The sequence below is a fragment of the Dendrobates tinctorius genome, unplaced genomic scaffold, assembly GCF_039654945.1.
Source record: "Dendrobates tinctorius isolate UK_male_01 unplaced genomic scaffold, ASM3965494v1 ptg000265l, whole genome shotgun sequence".
Classification (NCBI taxonomy): domain Eukaryota; kingdom Metazoa; phylum Chordata; class Amphibia; order Anura; family Dendrobatidae; genus Dendrobates; species Dendrobates tinctorius.
The window spans coordinates 18,445,728-18,467,500 of NW_027361932.1; the positions used below are offsets into that span (position 1 = coordinate 18,445,728).

A 21,773-nucleotide genomic window follows, 5' to 3' on the forward strand; every position below is an offset into this window, starting at 1 on the left:
AGTTAAAGAGAATCTGTCACCCCCAGGACGTATAAGACGATTCAACACAGACATACAGGTGATAGAAATGTTACACTAGTCCTACCTGTCTGCCTCATATTAATGGTCTTGATGCTGTGAAATGTCATATCCTTTCTTTGTTAATGATTTTTTCCAGGCTCCGGAGAAGAAATCCCTGCCTCCATTATAATACTCCCCCCCCTCTCATCAGCATTAGTATGGCCCCCGGAATCCTGCGCTCCCTCAGAAATATATACCTCACCCTCCCATCTATGGGCGCTGCATTCAGGGATCTTCTGCACAGACGAGTCACTGTGACCTCCCGAGTTCGCCCCGATAATACGCTCTCCCCACAGTCATCGCTAAGAACCATGTGCACACACCGGAGGTCACTGGAGCGGACGATCCCTGAATGCAGTGCCCACAGCAGGGAGGATGATGAGGTATGTATTCCTGAGCAAGTGCAGGATTCTAGGGCTGCAACTGAAGCGCATGGAAGGAGGCAAGAATCACAATGAAGGCAGGAGGCAGGGATTTCTTCTAGATACTACACACCCTGGAGCCTGGAAGAAATAATTAACAAAGAAAAAAAAATATAAAATTTCTCAGCATCAAGATCATTAATATGAGGCAGACAGGTAGGACTAGAGTAGCATTTCTATTACCTGTATTCCCATATTAATAGCTGGGGGGGGGTGACAGATTCCCTTTAAGATGAATGTGTAAATGTCCTTGTTTGAATGGTTTCTGGTTTTATGAAGGGTAATCTCCCAGAGAGGATTTCTATGCTATGCAAGGAAATATAAAAGATAAGATGTCACGATTCCTCTGCTCAGAATGTCTGGGACTCAGTGATAGGATGACCGAGCTGTCCATCCTGTGCTGGGGCTTGCTGAGCTGCCAGTGCTTTGATTGACAGCTCAGTTGACCTATCTGACTGGGAGGTACAGAGATTTCCACAGGTGCTCCCTGTTTTTGGTAATTGCCCTGTTACTTACTGTAGGTGAGCTGTCTGGCCCAGATCACTGCCAGTCAAAAGCTTGTGCTCGCTGGTGTGTTCGCTTGATCCCTGTGCTGTAAGTTATTTATTTTACTCATTTATATAGCGCTATTAATTCCACTGCGCTTTACAAACATTATTGGCACAGTCCCCATTGGGGCTCACAAACTAGATTTCCTATCAGTACGTCTTTGGAATGTGGGAGGAAAACGGAGTACCTGAAGGAAACTGACGCAAACACGGGGAGAACATACAAACAAGTTCTGATCTTCTGCGGTCAAGAGATCTGTGTGTACTTTTGGATCCAACAATTTCAGCCTCGTATTAATTGTATTCCCAAAACTCATATGACCCATGAGAGACTCCGATTTAGTTTTTTCTATTCATGCACGGGGAGTAAGCATTTTAGTGCATAGATCGATTGCAATCATCTATTCCTCCTCTAAAGTACATACCGATGGAAGATTTCTGTCTTGCTTGTACCATATACAATATTAACTTTATTTTAGTAGCTTTGCATACTCCACCCCCTTACTCAGCAGAAATCCTGAAAAAAAAGGATTGCCATGTGTTTCGGATTATAAAACGCAAATGAAGATCTGGAGAGTTCTTGACGAAGAGATCTCCACCTGCGCATGCACTGCCCCCAGCGGCCATATTCCCAGAGTCCACCGCAAAGTAAACCATGGAAAGGAGGGGGTCTCACAAAATGTCAGCAGAGCCCCCCCGCACCACAGAACTGCAGCTTCGCACCGCTGAACACCCCTTCCTTCCAGTCTGGAGTCTGCAGTGTCGCCCTACTCCTGCCTCCGCCGCAGCGACCCTGGGACTCCGCTTCACCGCAGCCGCCACACCCGGTAAGCAATAAGAGGCACCACCATTTTATTAAAACATTTTTTTTTCCTATTTTGCTTTCAAAAATTTGGGGTGCACCTTATAGAGGTACAACTGCAGATAGGTTGTGTGAGGTCTCCGGGGAACTATACATGGCACCTCAATCTTCTTGGCTGCAAGTAATTGGCCCTACTCTTTGCTCTAGAATTTTAGATTATTTTCGTTTATTGTTCAATATATTTTTATTAAACAGGTAAAATGATATTAACAAACATTACCATTTTGAATGCTCATTAGTAGAGTAAGGATATTCAACCCTCCCACCCTCCATCAGTAGTATCACCACTACTAAGATTCCCCATCCCATTTACATCATTATACATTCTCAAATGGCTAAATCAAGAGAAGAGGGAGACAGTCCAAGTGTAATAGAGGAAAGGAGAGAGAAAGAGCAGAAGAAAGTATAGAGAAGAAAAAAGAGAAAAAGAAAAACCAAAAAGGAGAGGAAAAGAGAGAGAACACAGATATTGATTAGATGCCTGAGGTCTGACACCCCAGTATTGCTTATTTGCTATGGGGGACAGGGTAGTGTCCCTTTTGTTAGCCAAGACTGAAAATGTTGTGACTCTTTAAATTGAACCCAAGGATGCCACAACATGGACCAACTGGTACCCGACCTGTCATCAAAAGCCCTCATCTCCTCCATCCGACACAGAACATCCACCGCCTCCACCCAATCAATCCGCCCCGGCACAAACAAAGACCTCCACCGCCTAGGTATAATTTGCAGTCATGAAATATGGCAGCATACTCTTCTTGATGTTGGATAGTGAGTCTGGGAAAATGGATAGCAATGCCACCTCTGGAGTCACCTCCACATGCTTATTATCAATATAATTATAGATTGCGAATATTTCATTCCATAGGGGTCTGACACCTTGGCAGCTCCGCCATATATGTAACATGGATCTCACTTCCCCATTACACCTCCAACATAAGTCTGGGACTGTCGGACACATTCTGTGCAATTTAACGGGTGTTCTGTACCATTGTGTCAATATCTTATAGGTCAGCTCCTGGATCCTGCAGGACACCGACATCCTATTCGCAGAGGTGAACGCCTTAGCCCACATTTGAGATCTAATATCTCTGTTTAATTCCTTTTGCCACTGGATCGTACATCTGAGAGGCCCCACCCCCATCCCCCCAGACACTATCATACCGTATATCAAAGAAACAGCATGAGCCGGCCCCTGTGGCAGAGAACATCGTCGCTCAAAAGAGGTAGACGTATGGTACGAGCCCCCCCCCCCAAATCCAAAGACCTAATATAACTCTGGAGCTGCAGAAATTGTAGCCAATGCCCCGATGCCGGTCTCCTATCTCCTAAAATGTCTTCCAAAGACAAGATGCCCGTTTGGCTAGTCACATCTTTAATACATGAACAGGCTCCTGTGTGATTATTTTCGTTTAAATGATGGGTCATCTACAAGATTTATATGGGAAGGTATGAAAGTATATGTACAGCGAATAAGCATAGGGGAGATCAATAAGATAAAATAAAGGAGTTAACCCAAAAATTGCAACAGAATGTTTGGGTAAAGGAGACACATTATGTGGCAGATCTAGTAACATAATTAGTTATTAAGGTTGAAGGGAGACTTTAAGTCCATCTAGTTCAACCCATATCCTATCCTAAAGCACTAACATGCTGATCCAGAGGAAGGCAAAAAAAAACCCATGTGGCAAACAGTAAGCTTCACATTGTGGAAAAAAATTCCTTCACGACTCCACATACGGCAATCAGACTAGCTCCCTGGATCAACGCAATATTAAGGAAACTAGTGTATATACCCTGTAATCAGGGGTGGATTAAGGGTAGCCAGGGCCCGGGGCAGTTCAGACTCTGTGGGCCCCCCTCGTCACGTGACGGGGGTCACGAATCGTAGAGCCACACTCTACATAGAGAATAATGGGGCCTCCAGCACCGACCTCCACCCGCAGAGCCGCACTCCACATAGAGAATAATGGAGCCTCCAGCACCGACCTCCACCCGCAGAGCCCCACTCCACATAGAGAATAATGGGGCCTCCAGCACCGACCTCCACCCGCAGAGCCGCACTCCACATAGAGAATAATGGAGCCTCCAGCACCGACCTCCACCCGCAGAGCCGCACTCCACATAGAGAATAATGGAGCCTCCAGCACCGACCTCCACCTGCAGAGCCCCACTCCACATAGAGAATAATGGGGCCTCCAGCACCGACCTCCACCCGCAGAGCCACACTCCACATAGAGAATAATGGAGCCTCCAGTACCGACCTCCACCTGCAGAGCCGCACTCCACATAGAGAATAATGGAGCCTCCAGCACCGACCTCCACCCGCAGAGCCCCACTCCACATAGAGAATAATGGAGCCTCCGGCACCGACCTCCACCCGCAGAGCCGCACTCCACATAGAGAATAATGGAGCCTCCAGCACCGACCTCCACCCGCAGAGCCGCACTCCACATAGAGAATAATGGAGCCTCCAGCACCGACCTCCACCCGCAGAGCCGCACTCCACATAGAGAATAATGGGGCCTCCAGCACCGACCTCCACCCGCAGAGCCCCACTCCACATAGAGAATAATGGAGCCTCCAGCACCGACCTCCACCTGCAGAGCCCCACTCCACATAGAGAATAATGGAGCCTCCAGCACCGACCTCCACCCGTAGAGCCGCACTCTACATAGAGAATAATGGAGCCTCCAGCACCGACCTCCACCCGCAGAGCCGCACTCCACATAGAGAATAATGGAGCCTCCAGCACCGACCTCCACCCGCAGAGACGCACTCCACATACATGGCTGCTCTCAGTGCTCTGTGCTGTGCGCACAGGACCTGTGATGAGGTCACAGGAGGGGAGGAGACAGGGGTCACATGATCGGGGGCCCTGATACCTTACCTCCTGTGATCTCATCACAAGCCTTTGCACGCTTCCAGCAGCATCAGCGTTCACGCTACTTGTAGATGCTGCTGGTAGCAGAGCACATAATGCCGCCCCCACGGTCACTCACTTTTAGGTGGGGAGAAGATGGAGTGCCATTGCAGCAGCCAGCAGGAATGTGGTGGGGGCCCCCTTAGAAGCTCTTGTGGTGGGGGCCCCGGGGCTGAAGCCCCGCCTGCCCTGCCTATAATCCGGCCCTGCGCGGTGGCAGATTATAATGGGGCAATTTACTGGCCTGGGCTGTGGGCCCCTTAACCCCACTGGGCCCGGGGCAACTGCCCAAATTGACCTCATTATAATCCGCCACTGCCTGTAATATTATACTTTTCAAGAAAGGCATCCAGTCCCTTCTTAAATTTTAGTAGGGAATCACTCATTACAACATCATATGGCAGAGAGTTCCATAGTCTCACTGCTCTTACAGTAAAGAATCCGCGTCTGTGATTATACTTAAACCTTCTTTTCTCCAGACGTACAGGATGCCCCCTTGTCCCCGTCACAGGTCTGTATAATACACAGGGGTCCAATGAAGACACGCCCCCTAAGGAAGGAATAATGAAACGTGCGTTGGGGTGGGAGAAAACCCTACCAGCACTTCAATGAACCCCTGTGTATTACTGTGATTCCGATTTTAACCCCTTAACCCCCAAGGGTGGTTTGCAGGTTCATGACTGGGCCAATTTTTACAATTATGACCACTGTCCCTTTATGAGGTAATAACTCTGAAACGCTTCCATGGATCCCGACATTTTTTTTGTTAGGAAGTTAAGGCTTAAAAGTTGACCAGCGATTTCTCATTTTTACAACACCATTTTATTTTTACGGACCACATCACATTTGAAGTCACTTTGAGGGGTCTATATGATAGAAAATACCCAAAAGTGACTCCATTCTAAAACTGCTCCCCTCAAGGTGCTCAAAACCACATTCAAGAAGTTTATTAACCCTTCAGGTACTTCACAGGAATTTTTTGAATTAAAAAAAAAAAAAAAAAAAAAATGAACATTTAACTTTTTTTCCACAAAAAAAATTACTTCAGGTCCAATTTTTTTTATTTTACCAAGGGTAACAGGATAAAGTGGACTGCAAAAGTTATTGTGCAATTTGTCCTGAGTACGCCGATACCTGATATGTGGGGGGGAACCACTGTTTCGGCGGATGGCAGAGCTCAGAAGGGAAGGAGCGCCGTTTGACTTTTTCAATGCAAAATTGGCTGGAATTCTGATCGGACTCCATGTCACGTTTGGAGAGCCCCTGATGTGCCTAAACAGTGGAAACCCCCCACAAGTGACCCCATTTTGGAAACTAGACCCCCAAAGGAACTTATCTAGATATGTGGTGAGAACTTTGAACCCACAAGGGTTTCACAGAAGTTTATAACGTACAGCCAAACAATTAAAAAATCATTTTTTCCACAAAAATGATCTTTTCACCCTCAATTTTTATTTTTCTAAGGGTAACAGGACCCCAAAAGTTATTGTGCACTTTGTCCCGAGTATGCTGATACCCCATATGTGGGGGTAAACCACTATTTGGGCGCATGGCAGAGCTCGGAAGGGAAGCAGCGCCATTTGACTTTTATGGCTGGAATTGAGATCGGACGCCATGTCACATTTGGAAAGCCCCTGATGTGCCAAAACAGTGGAAACTCCCCACAAATGATACCATTTTGGAAACTAGACCCCCCAAGGAACTTATCTAGATGTATGGTGAGCATTTTGAACCCCCAAGGGCTTCACAGAAGTTTATAACGCCCGGGCGTGAAAATAAAAAAATCGTTATTTCCACAAACATGATCAATTAGTCCCCAATTTTATTTATTTTCCCAACGGTAACAGGAGAAATTGGACCCCAAAAGTTGTTGTCCAATTTGTCCTGAGTATGCTGATACCCCATATGTGGGAGAAAACTACTGTATGGGCACACGTCGGGGCTCGGAAGGGAAGTAGGGACGTTTTGGAATGCAGGCTGCGGGTGTCATGTTGCCTTTGGAGAGCCCCTGATGTGCCTAAACTGTTGAAACTCCCCACAAGTGACCCCATTTTGGAAACTAGACCTCCCCCACGGAACTTATCTAGATGTGTGGTGAGCACTTTGAACCCCCAAGTGTTTCACAGAAGTTTATAACGCCCGGGCGTGAAAATAAAAAAAATATTTTTTTTCCACAAAAATGATGTTTTTGCCCCCAATTTTTTATTTTCCTAAGGGTAACAGGAGAAACTGTACCCCAAAAGTTGTTTTGCACTTTGTCCTGAGTAGGCTGATACCCCATATGTGGGGGGAAAACACTGTTTGGGCACATAGCAGAGCTTGGAAAGGAAGGAGCACCGTTTGACTTCTTCAACGCAGAATTGGCTGGAATTGAGATCAGATGCCATGTTGCGTTTGGAGAGCACCTGATGTGCCCAAACAGTGGAAACCCCCAATTCTAACTCCAACCCTAACCCCAACACACCCCTAACCCTAATCTCAGCCCTAACCCTAGCCCTAACCCTAATGGGAAAATGGAAATAAATACATTTTTTTAATTTTATTATTTTTCCCTAACTAAGCGGGGTGATAAAGGGGGTTTGATTTACTATTTTTAGCGGGTTTTTATGTTTGGCAGCTGTCACACGCTAAAAGACACTTGTTATTCTAAAAATAGTTTTTGCATCACCACATTTTGAGAGCTATAATTTTTCCATATTTTGACCCACCGAGTCATGTGAGGTCTTATTTTTTGCGGGACGAGGTGACATTTTTATTGGTACCATTTTCGGGCTCGTGACATTTTTTGATCGCTTTTTATTCCGATTTTTGGGACGCAGAATGAACAAAAACCAGCATTTCAAGAATTTCTTTTGGGGGGTGCGTTTACACCATTCCGCGTGTGGTAAAATTGATAAGGCAGTTTTATTCTTCAGGTCAGTACGGTTTCAACGAGACCTCATTTGTCTTTTTTTATGTTTTGGCGCTTTTATGCAATAAAACAATTTTATATAAATTATTTTTCCATCGCTTTATTCTGCGAGCTATAACTTTTTCATTTTTTCACTGATGATGCTGTATGGCGATTCGTTTTTTGCGGGACAAGATAACGTTTTCAGCAGTACCATGGTTATTTATATCCGTCTTTTTGATCGCGCGTTATTGCACTTTTTGTTCAGCGGTATGATAAAGCATTATTTTTTGCTTTGTTTTATTATTTTTTAAGAGGTTCGCTAAAGGGGTTAACTAATGGGACAGCTTTATAGGGCAGGTCGTTACGGACGCGGCGATACTAAATATGTGTACTTTTATTGTTTTTTTTATTTCCAAAAAATGAATTAGGGAATTTTTTTTTTTTTTTTTTTTTATTTAGCGATTTTTTTATAAATTATTTTTACACTTTTTTTTTTACTTTATTACAATGTCCCAGGGGGGACATAACTGTCATGTGACAGATCACTGATCTGTCACATCACAGATCGCTGTCACAGATCAGAGATCTGTCACAGGCAGTGCTGCAGGCTTCCTCATGCCGGTACTTTGCAAGCATGAGGAAGCAGCCTCTCTGCAGGCCCCCGAAGGTCCCCCTCGCCATTTTAGATCCGGGGACCTGCAGGGAAGGAGGCCCCCGAAGCAGCGCTGCACATTGCGCTGCTGCGGGGGTCTCAGGGAAGCACGGAGGGAGCCCCCTCCCTGCCGATGCTTTCCTAAAACCCCGGTACACTGCGATCGTGTTTGATCGCAGTGTGCCAGGGGTTAACGTGTCAGGGGCGGTCCTTGACCACCCCTGACATAGTACCGGGTGTCAGCTGTGATAATCAACTGACACCTCGCTGCGATCAGCGGCGCTCACCACATGAGCGCCGCTGATCGCTATGACATACTATCCCGTCCATGGGCATAGGGTCCCGGGTCCCATAGAGGGGATAGTACGTCAGATGGCAGAAAGGGGTTAATATAGGTAATGTGCCATATATTCTATCTTTGTGAGCTATATATATATCTAATAGATAGTCATATGGGATTTGTGATCAAGGTATTTATACCTGTTTCCTTGTATATACAGTGGGGCAAAAAAGTATTTAGTCAGTCAGCAATAGTGCAAGTTCCACCACTTAAAAAGATGAGAGGCGTCTGTAATTTACATCATAGGTAGACCTCAACTATGGGAGACAAACGGAGAAAAAAAAATCCAGAAAATCACATTGTCTGTTTTTTTTTCCTTTTATTTGCATATTATGGTGGAAAATAAGTATTTGGTCAGAAACAAGCAATCAAGATTTCTGGCTCTCACAGACCTGTAACTTCTTTAAGAGTCTCCTCTTTCCTCCACTCATTACCTGTAGTAATGGCACCTGTTTAAACTTATCAGTATAAAAAGACACCTGTGCACACCCTCAAACAGTCTGACTCCAAACTCCACTATGGTGAAGACCAAAGAGCTGTCAAAGGACACCAGAAACAAAATTGTAGCCCTGCACCAGGCTGGGAAGACTGAATCTGCAATAGCCAACCAGCTTGGAGTGAAGAAATCAACTGTGGGAGCAATAATTAGAAAATGGAAGACATACAAGACCACTGATAATCTCCCTCGATCTGGTGCTCCACGCAAAATCCAATCCCACCCCGTGGGGTCAGAATGATCACAAGAACGGTGAGCAAAAATCCCAGAACCACGCGGGGGGGACCTAGTGAATGAACTGCAGAGAGCTGGGACCAATGTAACAAGGCCTACCATAAGTAACACACTACGCCACCATGGACTCAGATCCTGCAGTGCCAGACGTGTCCCACTGCTTAAGCCTGTACATGTCCAGGCCCGTCTGAAGTTTGCTAGAGAGCATTTGGATGATCCAGAGGAGTTTTGGGAGAATGTCCTATGGTCTGATGAAACCAAACTGGAACTGTTTGGTAGAAACACAACTTGTCGTGTTTGGAGGAAAAAGAATACTGAGTTGCATCCATCAAACACCATACCTACTGTAAAGCATGGTGGTGGAAACATCATGCTTTGGGGCTGTTTCTCTGCAAAGGGGCCAGGACGACTGATCCGGGTACATGAAAGAATGAATGGGGCCATGTATCGTGAGATTTTGAGTGCAAACCTCCTTCCATCAGCAAGGGCATTGATGATGAAACGTGGCTGGGTCTTTCAACATGACAATGATCCAAAGCACACCGCCAGGGCAACGAAGGAGTGGCTTCGTAAGAAGCATTTCAAGGTCCTGGAGTGGTCTAGCCAGTCTCCAGATCTCAACCCTATAGAAAACCTTTGGAGGGAGTTGAAAGTCCGTGTTGCTAAGCGAAAAGCCAAAAACATCACTGCTCTAGATGAGATCTGCATGGAGGAATGGGCCAACATACCAACAACAGTGTGTGGCAACCTTGTGAAGACTTACAGAAAACGTTTGACCTCTGTCATTGCCAACAAAGGATATATCACAAAGTATTGAGATGAAATTTTGTTTCTGACCAAATACTTATTTTCCACCATAATATGCAAATAAAAGGAAAAAAAAACAGACAATGTGATTTTCTGGATTTTTTTTTCTCAGTTTGTCTCCCATAGTTGAGGTCTACCTATGATGTAAATTAGACGCCTCTCATCTTTTTAAGTGGTGGAACTTGCACTATTGCTGACTGACTAAATACTTTTTTGCCCCACTGTATATCATATTAGACTAGAACCTTTTTCTTATATACAGTATATGCCAAATGATTACTATAGCAGACACATTGCAAATTCACTATTGGTCTAAAAAGGGATATTTTCCTTGAGGTTTATTAATTTTTCTGTGCTTTGGTGGCTTTTTTCCATTATTGTGAGGTACCTTATAAATAATTGTATATGAAAGTGGTTCATTTATTTTTTTAAAAATTATATTAATAAATATGACTTTTTAACGAACTTAATTGATGTTTTGGTTCTTGTGTTGTGCACAGGACATTGATGATACGTCCATGTTCACATTTGTGGATTTTTAGGACCTAAATTAGTATCGTGGTTTACGCTGTACTTTTTTTTTTCTGATTGCCGTACATAAATTTTTTTTTTTTTTTTCAAAAAAGCATGAGATAGGCTTTTCATTTTTCTAACAAAAGTATAACAGTATATGAAAAGGACTATATATCATCATTTTCAGCATCAAAAGGGATCTCTGTGTCAGGACCCAGCTATTCATGTCTCCCCTCCTTTTCTTTTGCCTTCGGCTGTCTAGTTTATCTGCAGGTTTTGCATTGAATGAGTGCTCTTCCCTACAGTGGGGGAAATAAGTATTTGATCCCTTGCTGATTTTGTAAGTTTGCCCACTGACAAAGGCATGAACAGTCTGTAATTTTAAGGGTAGATTAATTTTAACATTGAGATAAAAGCCAAAGCCAGAATCTCAATTTGCAGACACTGGGTTTCGGGGTATTGCCCCTCTTCAGTGCAAAGTGTGAGATCTGGTTTGGCTGTGTGAGAGGCGTACGACGTTGCTCCTTGTGGAGAGTGACATGTTAAGCATGCCGAGATGCACTTTGCACTGATGAGGGGGAAGTACCCCGAAACCCAGTGTCTGCAAATTGAGATTCTGGTTTTGGCTTTTATCCTAAGACATGTGACAAGGCTTGTTAAAGAGTCGATACTGACTGTTAGGACTAGAGTTGAGCGAAACGGGTCGAAAAAATTCAAAAGTCGCCGACTTTTGGCAAAGTCGGGTTTCATGAAACGAAACCCGACCCTAGGATGAGGTCGGCCACGAGGTCGGCGACTTACGCGCCAAAGTCGCGTTTCAAAAGTTTGTTTTGCGCTCTTTTTCAGCCAATCAGGATCCACGGACACTGTGGGCAACGTGATGACATAGGCACGGGTCACCACCATCTTTCAGAAGGGCATGCAAGTGATTGGCTTGCTTTGGTGGGCGTCACAGGGGGTATAAAAGGGCGTGCACGCCGACCGCCATCTTACTTCTGCCGATCTTAGTATAGGGAGAGGTTGCTGCTGATTCTGTAGGGAGAGCGTTAGGCAGGGAAGAAGACAAAAAAACTGCTTCTGCTGCTAGCGATTTGGCCTGCACAACACACAAGTCACTGTGTGTGCAGTGCAAGGGGAGGCTATATTGTGGTGTATCAGTGGTGTTGGTTGTTGGGCTGCCTTCTAAGGCTTCCTGACACGCTGGCATTGCTGTTTACCCACTGCTCCGCAAACTGCTTTTTTAAAAGCAATCCAATCTCCCTTATCCTCTCGTCACTTTGGTCACAGGCAGCTGTGCCATCGAGCGTGTCACATAGCGCTCAGATATCAGTGGGCCGCACACAATCCACAAGTGTCCAGTGTCCAAAAGTGTACGCAGAGATTCAAAATCTCCATTATCCTCTCGTCACTTTGGTCACAGGCAGCTGTGCCATCGAGCGTGTCACATAGCGCTCAGATATCAGTGGGCCGCACACAATCAACAAGTGTCCAGTGTCCAAAAGTGTACGCAGAGATTCAAAATCTCCATTATCCTCTCGTCACTTTGGTCACAGGCAGCTGTGCCATCGAGCGTGTCACATAGCGCTCAGATATCAGTGGGCCGCACACAATCCACAAGTGTCCAGTGTCCAAAAGTGTACGCAGAGATTCAAAATCTCCATTATCCTCTCGTCACTTTGGTCACAGGCAGCTGTGCCATCGAGCGTGTCACATAGCGCTCAGATATCAGTGGGCCGCACACAATCCACAAGTGTCCACTGTCCACAAGTGTACGCAGAGATTCAAAATCTCCATTATCCTCTCGTCACTTTGGTCACAGGCAGCTGTGCCATCGAGCGTGTCACATAGCGCTCAGATATCAGTGGGCCGCACACAATCCACAAGTGTCCACTGTCCACAAGTGTACGCAGAGATTCAAAATCTCCATTATCCTCTCGTCACTTTGGTCACAGGCAGCTGTGCCATCGAGCGTGTCACATAGCGCTCAGATATCAGTGGGCCGCACACAATCCACAAGTGTCCACTGTCCACAAGTGTGTACAGAAATTCTAAAACTCCCCTGTCCTATAGACACTTTGTACCTTGTTTTACATTACTATATAGTTTGTTGGATTTTGTCTACATTTCTACCAAAAATGAGGAAGGCTGGTGGAAGAGGCCGTGGAATTGGGCGGGGGTTGGCAGCTGGTAATGATGGTGTTGGTTGTGGATCTGATGGTAGTGGCAAGAGCAAAATAGGACCAAATGCAGGAGGTGCTGACCCTGCGTCATCGTCTGTCTACATAAGGCCTCGAACGCTTAGTTTTCTAGGAGTTGGCAAACCGCTTTTAAAGGCAGAGCATCAGGAAAAAGTTTTGTCTTACATTGCTGACTCAGCCTCCAGCTCTATCGCCTCCTCTTCTTCAGTTGTAAAAAGTAAAAGCACTGAGTCGTCATTGGAGGCTCATGTTCATGAACCACACCTTTCCTTGTGTCCTTCACCCCAACCAAGATTGAAGGATGACGCAGGCCATACTACTGATTACTCCATGGAGCTGTTTTCACATACCATGCCTGGATTATCAAGTCAAATGGTGAATTACCCAGGCCAAGATGAATCTGACATGGAGTGCACTGATGCACAGCCGCTGATGGATGATTCTGCTGGTACATTCACTCAGAGCACTACATTGTCCTCGCAGTGTACAGAGCCAGATTTTGACCCTGATGAGACTCAGGTGCCCCTTCCCGCACACTATACCACCATACACGGTGACACAGAGAAAGGTGCACATGACATAGAAGAGGAGGTGATGGATGACCCAGTTGTTGACCCAGATTGGCATCCATTGGGGGAAGAGGGTGCTGCTTCCAATAGCTCAGATGAGGAGCATCCACAGCAGACATCGACATCGCAACAGCTGTTATCTGGCAGGCCCGGAGCACTCCAAAGACAGGTTCCAAACATCAAAAGAGTTGCTGGACAGCTTGTCCAGAGGGTCAAAAGATCACAGCGTGCTAGGCCGCAAAATGTCTGCCAAAGTAGGAAGAGTGCAGTGTGGCAGTTTTTTGAACAAAATCCTCATGATCAGGCCAAGGTTATCTGTAAGAAGTGCGCAAAGACCTTTAGCCGAGGGAAAAATCTGAAAAATTTGAATACCAGTTGCATGCTTAGACATTTAACCAGCATGCACTTGCAAGCGTGGACACAACACCAAACCTCAAGTGCCACATGTGCAACTGATCACAACGAAGGTAGTCAGCAACGCTACATTGTTTCCCCCACTGTAAGCACACCGGTTAGCACAGCAGCAAATGTTGAGGTGTCGTTGCAAGGCCACAGCAGTCAGGGAATCCCACTGTTATATCAACGAAAGACTGATTCTAGGCCATCAGAAAGAACACCAACTCCATCACCATCATCAACCCTCTCTCAGTCCGCCCTGTCCACCGCTACTTCCACCATATGCAGCTCTCAAGTCCAGCTCACCCTCCCAGACACTATGAGTAGGTCAAGAAAGTACTCAGTCTCTCATCCGCGTACACTGGGTTTGAACGCCCACATTGCCAAACTAATCTCGTTTGAGATGATGCCCTTTCGGTTGGTGGAAAGCACAGCTTTCCGCGAACTCATGGCCTATGCAGTACCACGCTATGACCTACCCAGTCGCCACTTCTCTCGCAAAGCCATCCCAGCCCTCCACCATCATGTGAAAGACCGCATTGTCCATGCACTCAAGCAGTCAGTGAGCGGAAAGGTGCACCTCACAACTGATGCATGGTCCAGTCGGCATGGCCAGGGCCGTTACGTGTCCATCACTGCGCACTGGGTTAATGTGGTGGATGCAGGGTCCACAGGGGACAGCGGTGGTGGGACAGTGCTGCCTAGCCCACGGTCTAGGAAACAGTTGGCTGTAGGCGTTCGACCCTCCTCCACCTCCTCCTCCTCCAGAAGCGACAGCTCGTCCACAGAGCGCAGTCGTACGAGCACTCCATCTGCAGCTGCCACTGTTGCACACGATGTGTCCCCCTATCGAGCAGCTAGTGGAAAGCGTCAGCAGGCTGTGTTGCAGATGATGTGTTTGGGCGACAGACACACCGCCGAGGTGCTGGCCGAGTACTTGAAGCGATAAACTGAGTCATGGCTGGGCAGTGTACATCTTGAGGCAGGCAAGGTAGTTAGTGATAACGGCCGTAATTTTGTGGCAGCCATAGCCCTTTCAAAACTCAGCCACATACCTTGCTTGGCTCACACCTTGAACCTGGTGGTGCAGTGCTTCCTTAAAAATTATCCGGAGTTAACAGCCCTGCTCCAGAAGGTGCGAAGACTGTGCGCGCACATCCGCCGGTCGCCTGTACACTCCGTTCGTATGCAGAAGCTGCAGCGATTGCTCCACCTTCCCAACCACCGCCTCATTATCGACATTGCAACAAGGTGGAACTCCACCCTGCACATGGTGGAGCGGCTGTGCGAGCAGAGGCAGGCCATAATGCATTTGTGGGAGGATACACGGCCAGGCACTTTGAGAGCAGACATGGAGTTGACAGGCGTGCAGTGGTCGAAGCTGAAAGACCTTTGTAAAGTCCTTCAGTGTTTTGAGGAATGCACACGGCTGGTAAGCGCAGACGACGCCATCCTAAGCATGAGCATCCCACTTATGCGTCTGCTCATGCAAACTTTGACGCACCTTAAGGAGCAGGCGTCTGCAGCCAATGTTGATGAGGAGGAAGAGGAGGAGGGAATCCTTGATGACATTCAGCCATTGTCTGCTCAGGGACCTCTCCTGGATGAGGTGGAGGAAGAAGAGGAGGAGGAGGAGGATGATGGGGATGATTACTTAGGGGAGGAGGATGCATCTCGTGGGGCAAGTGAAAATGTTGGCGTGGCAAGGTCTGGTACAGGGTTTGTGCGTGACTGGAGGGATGTGGATTTGCCAGAAAGTGCTCCTCCACCCAGCACTCGCAGTGCATCATTGACACCGGGAACATTGGCCCACATGTCAGATTATGCCTTGCGGATCCTAAAAAGGGACCCCCGCATTGCCAAAATGATGAACGATGACGACTACTGGTTGGCCAGCATCCTGGATCCACGCTATAAAGGCAAATTACAAAACATCATGCCACAGGAGAACCTTGACCTAATATTGGCTAATAAACAAGCAACTCTGGTAAATCGGTTGCTTGAGGCATTCCCAGCACACAGCAGCGGTGATGGTTCTCACACGAGCCGTACGGGCCGGGGGCAGCTTGGCAGAGGTGTTCGTGGTGCACACAGCAGAAGTGGCGTTGGAGACAGGGGTTTCATGACAATGTTGTGGACTGATTTTTCAAATACCGCTCACACAACTGGTAATACTGCATCGATGGAAAGTGACAGGAGACAGCAGTTGTCAACTATGGTTACAAACTACTTTTCCTCCCATATCGATGTTCTCCCACACAGGTCATTCCCCTTTGACTATTGGGCCGCTAAACTGGACACCTGGCCTGAATTGGCCCAATATGCCTTACAGGAGCTCGCTTGCCCAGCTGCAAGTGTGCTATCGGAAAGAGTCTTCAGTGCAGTTGGATCAATCCTGACAGAAAAAAGGACCCGTCTGTCTACCCAAAATGTGGATGATCTAACCTTCATTAAAATGAACCACGCATGGGTTTCCAAGGATTTTGTCCCACCTTCCCCTGATGACACATAGGGTGACAGAAAAATGGCTTGCTTTGGTCCACCTCTTCCTGGTACTTCACCTATTTCGCCTTTTGCATCAGTTGAATGTCCAACATCAACATATGCCACTTTCTAAAACTCCCTAACTGTGCTGCCTCCCCCCCCATGGCCGGGGTCACCACCTAGCGCACGACACCGTGCGAGTGCCGTTGCCCTGGACAGGTGGGTAGGCCGACTCTTGGGCGCGGGCACTGGCACAGGGTCCCTCATAGTGCAATCAAGTGTCTCTGACGGTGGTGGTGCACACCCGCCGTCAGACACACCGCTGTACTATGAGGGGCCCAGTGCCAGTACCGACGCCCACGAGTGTGCCCCCCTTGCTTGGCCAGGGCCCCAGCATTTGCAATCTTTACCTCTCCCTGCTCCTCCGCTGTGTAATCTGGGCCGTCAAATCCATACTGTGCCTGACACCGTCTGAGCCTGCCTCCTGATGTATAGACATATATTTTGAATGTGTACGCTATCCATACATGTTATCCGGGGATACGGTACCCCTTCTAACCTTTGTGCAATGACGTGCAATCCATACTGGGCCTAACACCGTCTGAGCCTGCCTCATGCTGTATAGACATATATTTTGAATGTGTACGCTATCCATACATGTTATCCAGGGATACGGTACCCTTTCTAACCTTGTGCAATGACGTGCAATCCATACTGGGCCTAACACCGTCTGAGCCTGCCTCATGCTGTATAGACATATATTTTGAATGTGTACGCTATCCATACATGTTATCCAGGGATACGGTACCCTTTCTAACCTTTGTGCAATCACGTGCAATCCATACTGGGCGTGAGAACGGCTGGCGAGCTGTTAAGCAAGCTACAGCACCTGTCCAGACAAGTACAGGGATTCCCTAGCGAGGAGACTTATTTGATTGTTTTCTATGTTGGGACAGCAATTTTTGGGGAGCACTATACTCTGGAGAATGATAGATGGGGCCCACCATACACTGGAACATTCCAAAGGTGGACATCAGACACTGGAGCAGCATTTACAGGGCCCATTATACACTAGAGCATTAGAAATGGGGCCCATTATGTTTGGAGCATTATTTGGGCCCATAAGACAGTGGAGCTTCATCCATGGGGACCAACATATACTGTAGCATTATGTGGAGCTCATCATATACTGTTTCAAACATTATATGGGACCAATGATTTTGTATGGAGAAATAGATGGGCCTCGTCATGAGATGTAAAAAGTGAGGTATTTTTCATTGTACTATACCGCTATTTCTCTGCCGTATCGGAGCATGATGAGTTGTGGTATGTGTTAAAGGGGCGCTCTTTCGCCCAGGGCACATGAAAACCTGCAGCCAGCCCTCCCCCCCCCACAAATTTAGCCAAATAACCCCCATTTTTCAGTGCGTAACTTGTATTATGAAGTTAATTAAGGTTGACAAGCTTAAGTAAGAAGAATTGATGCTTTTGGCATTCAAATGGGCACTGTAGGTGTGTTTCCTGTCCTCCTCTCACTGCCGACTTTTATTCCCCATTGACTTACATTGGGTTTCGTGTTTCGGGACGACCCCGACTTTTCCCTATAATCGGACGATCTTGCTCGACCCGACTTTTGGAAAAGTCGGGTTTCACGAAACGAAACGCGACCCTAAAAAAGCAAAAGTCGCTCAACTCTAGTTAGGACTGCTACTTCCTATAGGGGGCACTAGCGTTATAGTCCTCTTCCACTCTGAAGAGGCAATTCACAAGTAAAAATATGTGACAGAAGGGACACTGTATGTCTCATCATCGCAGGCCACAGTTAGTACAGTGGCCGGGCGACATGTTATCTATATACGGCATTCAGATTGAGTTGCTGACTCCAAGCGAACAAAGCATCATATGGGTTTTCAGCAGAGTTGGTGTGCAACCATTCTATCGGCCACAACAGAGGTCTGCAGCAGAAGTATCACCTCTTACCTCACGGCATTCACAGCTCTTCTTTTGATTGGCCTGCCACTATGTCACATGTGCATCATACCGCAAGGATGACGTTGCACAAGGCCAACTGATAAAAAAAAACAAAAAAAAAACAAAAAACACAGCTGCCGGCAGGTAAGAGGCAGTATTTCTGCTGCCGTGCAGTGGCCATGGGACATGCAAATAAATTCGTACCAACTCTAGTATTCCATTTTTATAGTAGCCAGATATTTAGGCTTAATTTCATAGGACATGAAAGCAAAAAGCCCTGTACACAACTTATTAACCAGGTAATTAATGGAATGCAGTATAAATGCCCTTGTGTTATAGATAACTATTTTTGCTTTGCTAGTAAAGATTTTTTTTCCCCTGGTTTCCAAAAACACGTTTTCCTGGCTGCAAGTTGATTTAAGAAAAAAAACAAAACAAACTTCGCTTTACTCACCACCCGCTGCAGGAAATAATAGCTGCAGGGAGCAGTGGTGGAAACTCAGCGCTGACCCCCAGGAAAGAGTGTAAAGCACAGTTTGTTAAAAAAAATATCATATATACACAGCCTAAATATAAAAAAGTTTTAATGGAGTTATAAATACATTGAACATATTAAAAAAAAAAAAAACAACAAAAAATGCCCAAAACCATCCCCAGACGAAAACAATGCACCTAAACTTGCATCAGGGCAGGTGCCACACTAGTCAGCGGAGATCACAACAGAGTGATTATACTACGGTCCGTTTCACTTGGATCTAGATTAAGATAGGATATACAGTCATGGCCGAAAGTGTTGGTACCCTTGAAAATGTTCTGGAAAATGAAGTACCGTATTTTTCAGATTATAAGACGCTCCAGATTGTAAGATGCACCCCAAATTTTGAGGAGAAAAATAGGAATTTTATTTTATTTTTTTAATAAAATGGTGGCGCTTCTTATAATCCAATCCCAGGGTCGCTGCTGGAGGAAGCAGGAGTGGGGTGATGCTGCAGGCCGCAGGCTGGGATGAGGAGGTGTTCCGTTGTGCGGCGCGCCCCTGCGGATGTCTCAGGGGCTGCGGATGCCTGGCGGTGCTGCGGAGGTGTCCGGCTCCCCTGCCCAATGCTGCCGGGGCTCTGCCGACATTTTGTAAAAGGCCAGAGCCCCGGCAGTTCCATGGTTTCCTGTGCAGTGGACTCCGGGAAAATAGTCGCCGGGGGCGGTGGATGCGAAGATGGTGCTCTTAGAGCCAAGATCTCGAGAGATGAGATTTCAGTGCTGAGATCTCATCTCTCGAGATCTTGGTGCCAAGATCTCCATCTGCACATGCGCCGCCCCAGGCGGCCATTTTCCCAGAGTCCACCGCACAAGAAACCATGGAACTGTCGGGGCTCTGGCCTTTCACAAAATGTCAACAGAGCCCTGGCAGCACCACCGGACACCCCCCCCTTATCCCAGCCTGCGGCCTGTAGCAACGGTACTGGTAAGGTATAAACGCATTATAAGACGCACCCTCATTTTCCCCCAAACTTTTTTGGGGAAAAAAGTGCGTCTTATAATCTGGAAAATATGGTATTTCTTCCAGAAAATTATTGCAATTACATGTTTTATTATACACATGGGTGCCAACACTTTTGGCCATGAGTGTATATGTTATGATCCCCAGAATTTTGCATACTGTAAGTTGTATACTATGTTGGATTTTTACCTCCTGCTTATCATGCACAATTATCGTTTACTTTCCGTATATATTTGGGTTTTGATAGGACTTTCGTTATTTTTTTTTCCTCCTCCCGCTACTTTTTACCATCACAATTTTAATTTCTTTCTAATATTAACGCTCAGCATTTCTTCTATAGGCATGATTTGCGTTTGCTCCTCTTCTTCTGAGACTTTGCACCACATATTTGATACATCTATAGTAACTCAGAATATTAGACTTGTAGGTTACCATTCCAACCTTGTTCGTTCTGTAAGAATGTTTTTTTTTTTTTAATAGGCTGCAAAGGACAGAAAGCGAAGGTGGTAGAGAAGAAAGCAAGGCACAACACAGAATCAGGGAAGTTGTAGTATTCAGAAGAGTGCATGCAACTTCCGGTCTGCACCATGAATGGAAATTGAGCTGGTTTGCTTACAAAACTAGAGTCAACCAGTACAATAAGATTAAAAAAAATCAAAAGTTCAGCATGACATGCACAGAAAAAGGCATATAAATGGGTTTAATGCTGTTTATAAAATACACAGATCAGAAAACATTTCAAGCAACTGGTCTTAACCTGCCTAGACGACAGAGAAAATAATGCTTTAAGCACCAACATTGGCCAAGTCTGCCTCGGTGGGTTATGCAAGGATGGCGACTGGTTTGCTAAACATAAAAGCAAATCAATGAAGTATGCGCCTGCAATGTGCTACAAAGAAAAGCCATGTGCTTAAAACTTAAAAAAAGAGAAAAATAAAAAAACTCTAAATCATCCATATATAAATCAATAGTTTAGATACGTATGATCAACCTGTAACATGGGGTGTCTAAGTGCAGATTTGCGAATGTGCAACTACATGATACCATATATTTTACCAGCTTAGACACTGAAGAACAGAACAGTGATTTAAATCGCACCTCCCGGAAACATTTGGCATTGTGTTGAACTTTGTGCAAAAAACATTCTTAATCAAAAGCTGGGAAAATAAGACTACGTGGCAGGAAGGCGTTGGGAACATGAATAAGTAAACAGCTCTACTCCCTGCAGGGGACAATCAGAGGACATATTTGTGGGAAGATGGCACTGTACAGGTTAGGCGAAAAAGAGATTAGCAAATGCTTTGCTTAGCTCTGCGGGCAGTAATGCAAAAAAACACAATTAAAACGGTTGGGTGAAGGATAAAAAAAATAAATAAAAATCAAATTATAAGGCTAAGTGCCCACGTTGCAGAAATGCTGCGGAAATGTCCGCAACTCTCTGCCACGGGTAAAACGCATGCGGAATTCGCATGCGTTTTCCCGCAAAACACAAGCGGAGGAATCGCTGCGATTCCGCAAAATTAATGGATTTTTCTGCTATGTGATTCCGCAGCTGAAAAATCTGCAGCATTGGCACAGTAACTGTGAAATCCCATAGGACTGCATGGGATGCGTTGTTAGCTTTTTATAAGCGTTTCTGCTGCGGAGAAAAAGCAGCGGAAACGCTTAAAAAAAACGCAATGTGGGCACACAGCCTAAAGGAGGGCGACCATTTCAGAAAAGCTTTTAAAGGCAAACAATGCTGTTTTGACATGCTCAGAACACAGTCAATCGTCTCCAGAATTATCCAAGTCCTCCCAGTCGGAAACACTGATCCCATCAGATATATGGTCACCAGGGTGCTGCTCTCTCTCCATGTAATGCATGTACATCTCTTGTGTCCAGACATCTGCATCAATGACTATAGA

General features: G+C 46.1%; 1 protein-coding gene and 1 long non-coding RNA gene across 4 annotated transcripts in view; one reads left to right on the plus strand and one right to left on the minus strand.

The window, feature by feature from the left end:
- The first annotated feature begins 1,003 nt into the window (after positions 1-1,003).
- LOC141069540 (uncharacterized) lies at positions 1,004-21,390 on the plus strand. Its single transcript, XR_012226585.1, has 2 exons — positions 1,004-1,857; positions 20,347-21,390. It is a non-coding gene; the product is annotated as an uncharacterized lncRNA (long non-coding RNA).
- The window catches only part of KLHL22 (kelch like family member 22), a 54,338-nt gene continuing 53,114 nt past the window's right edge, over positions 20,550-21,773 (minus strand). For all 3 annotated transcript variants that reach the window (XM_073559192.1, XM_073559191.1, XM_073559190.1), the window contains exon 8: positions 20,550-21,773. This exon is cut by the window's right edge and continues 246 nt beyond it. In XM_073559192.1, the coding sequence (XP_073415293.1) occupies positions 21,633-21,773 (141 nt within the window). In that variant the 3' untranslated portion in view covers positions 20,550-21,632.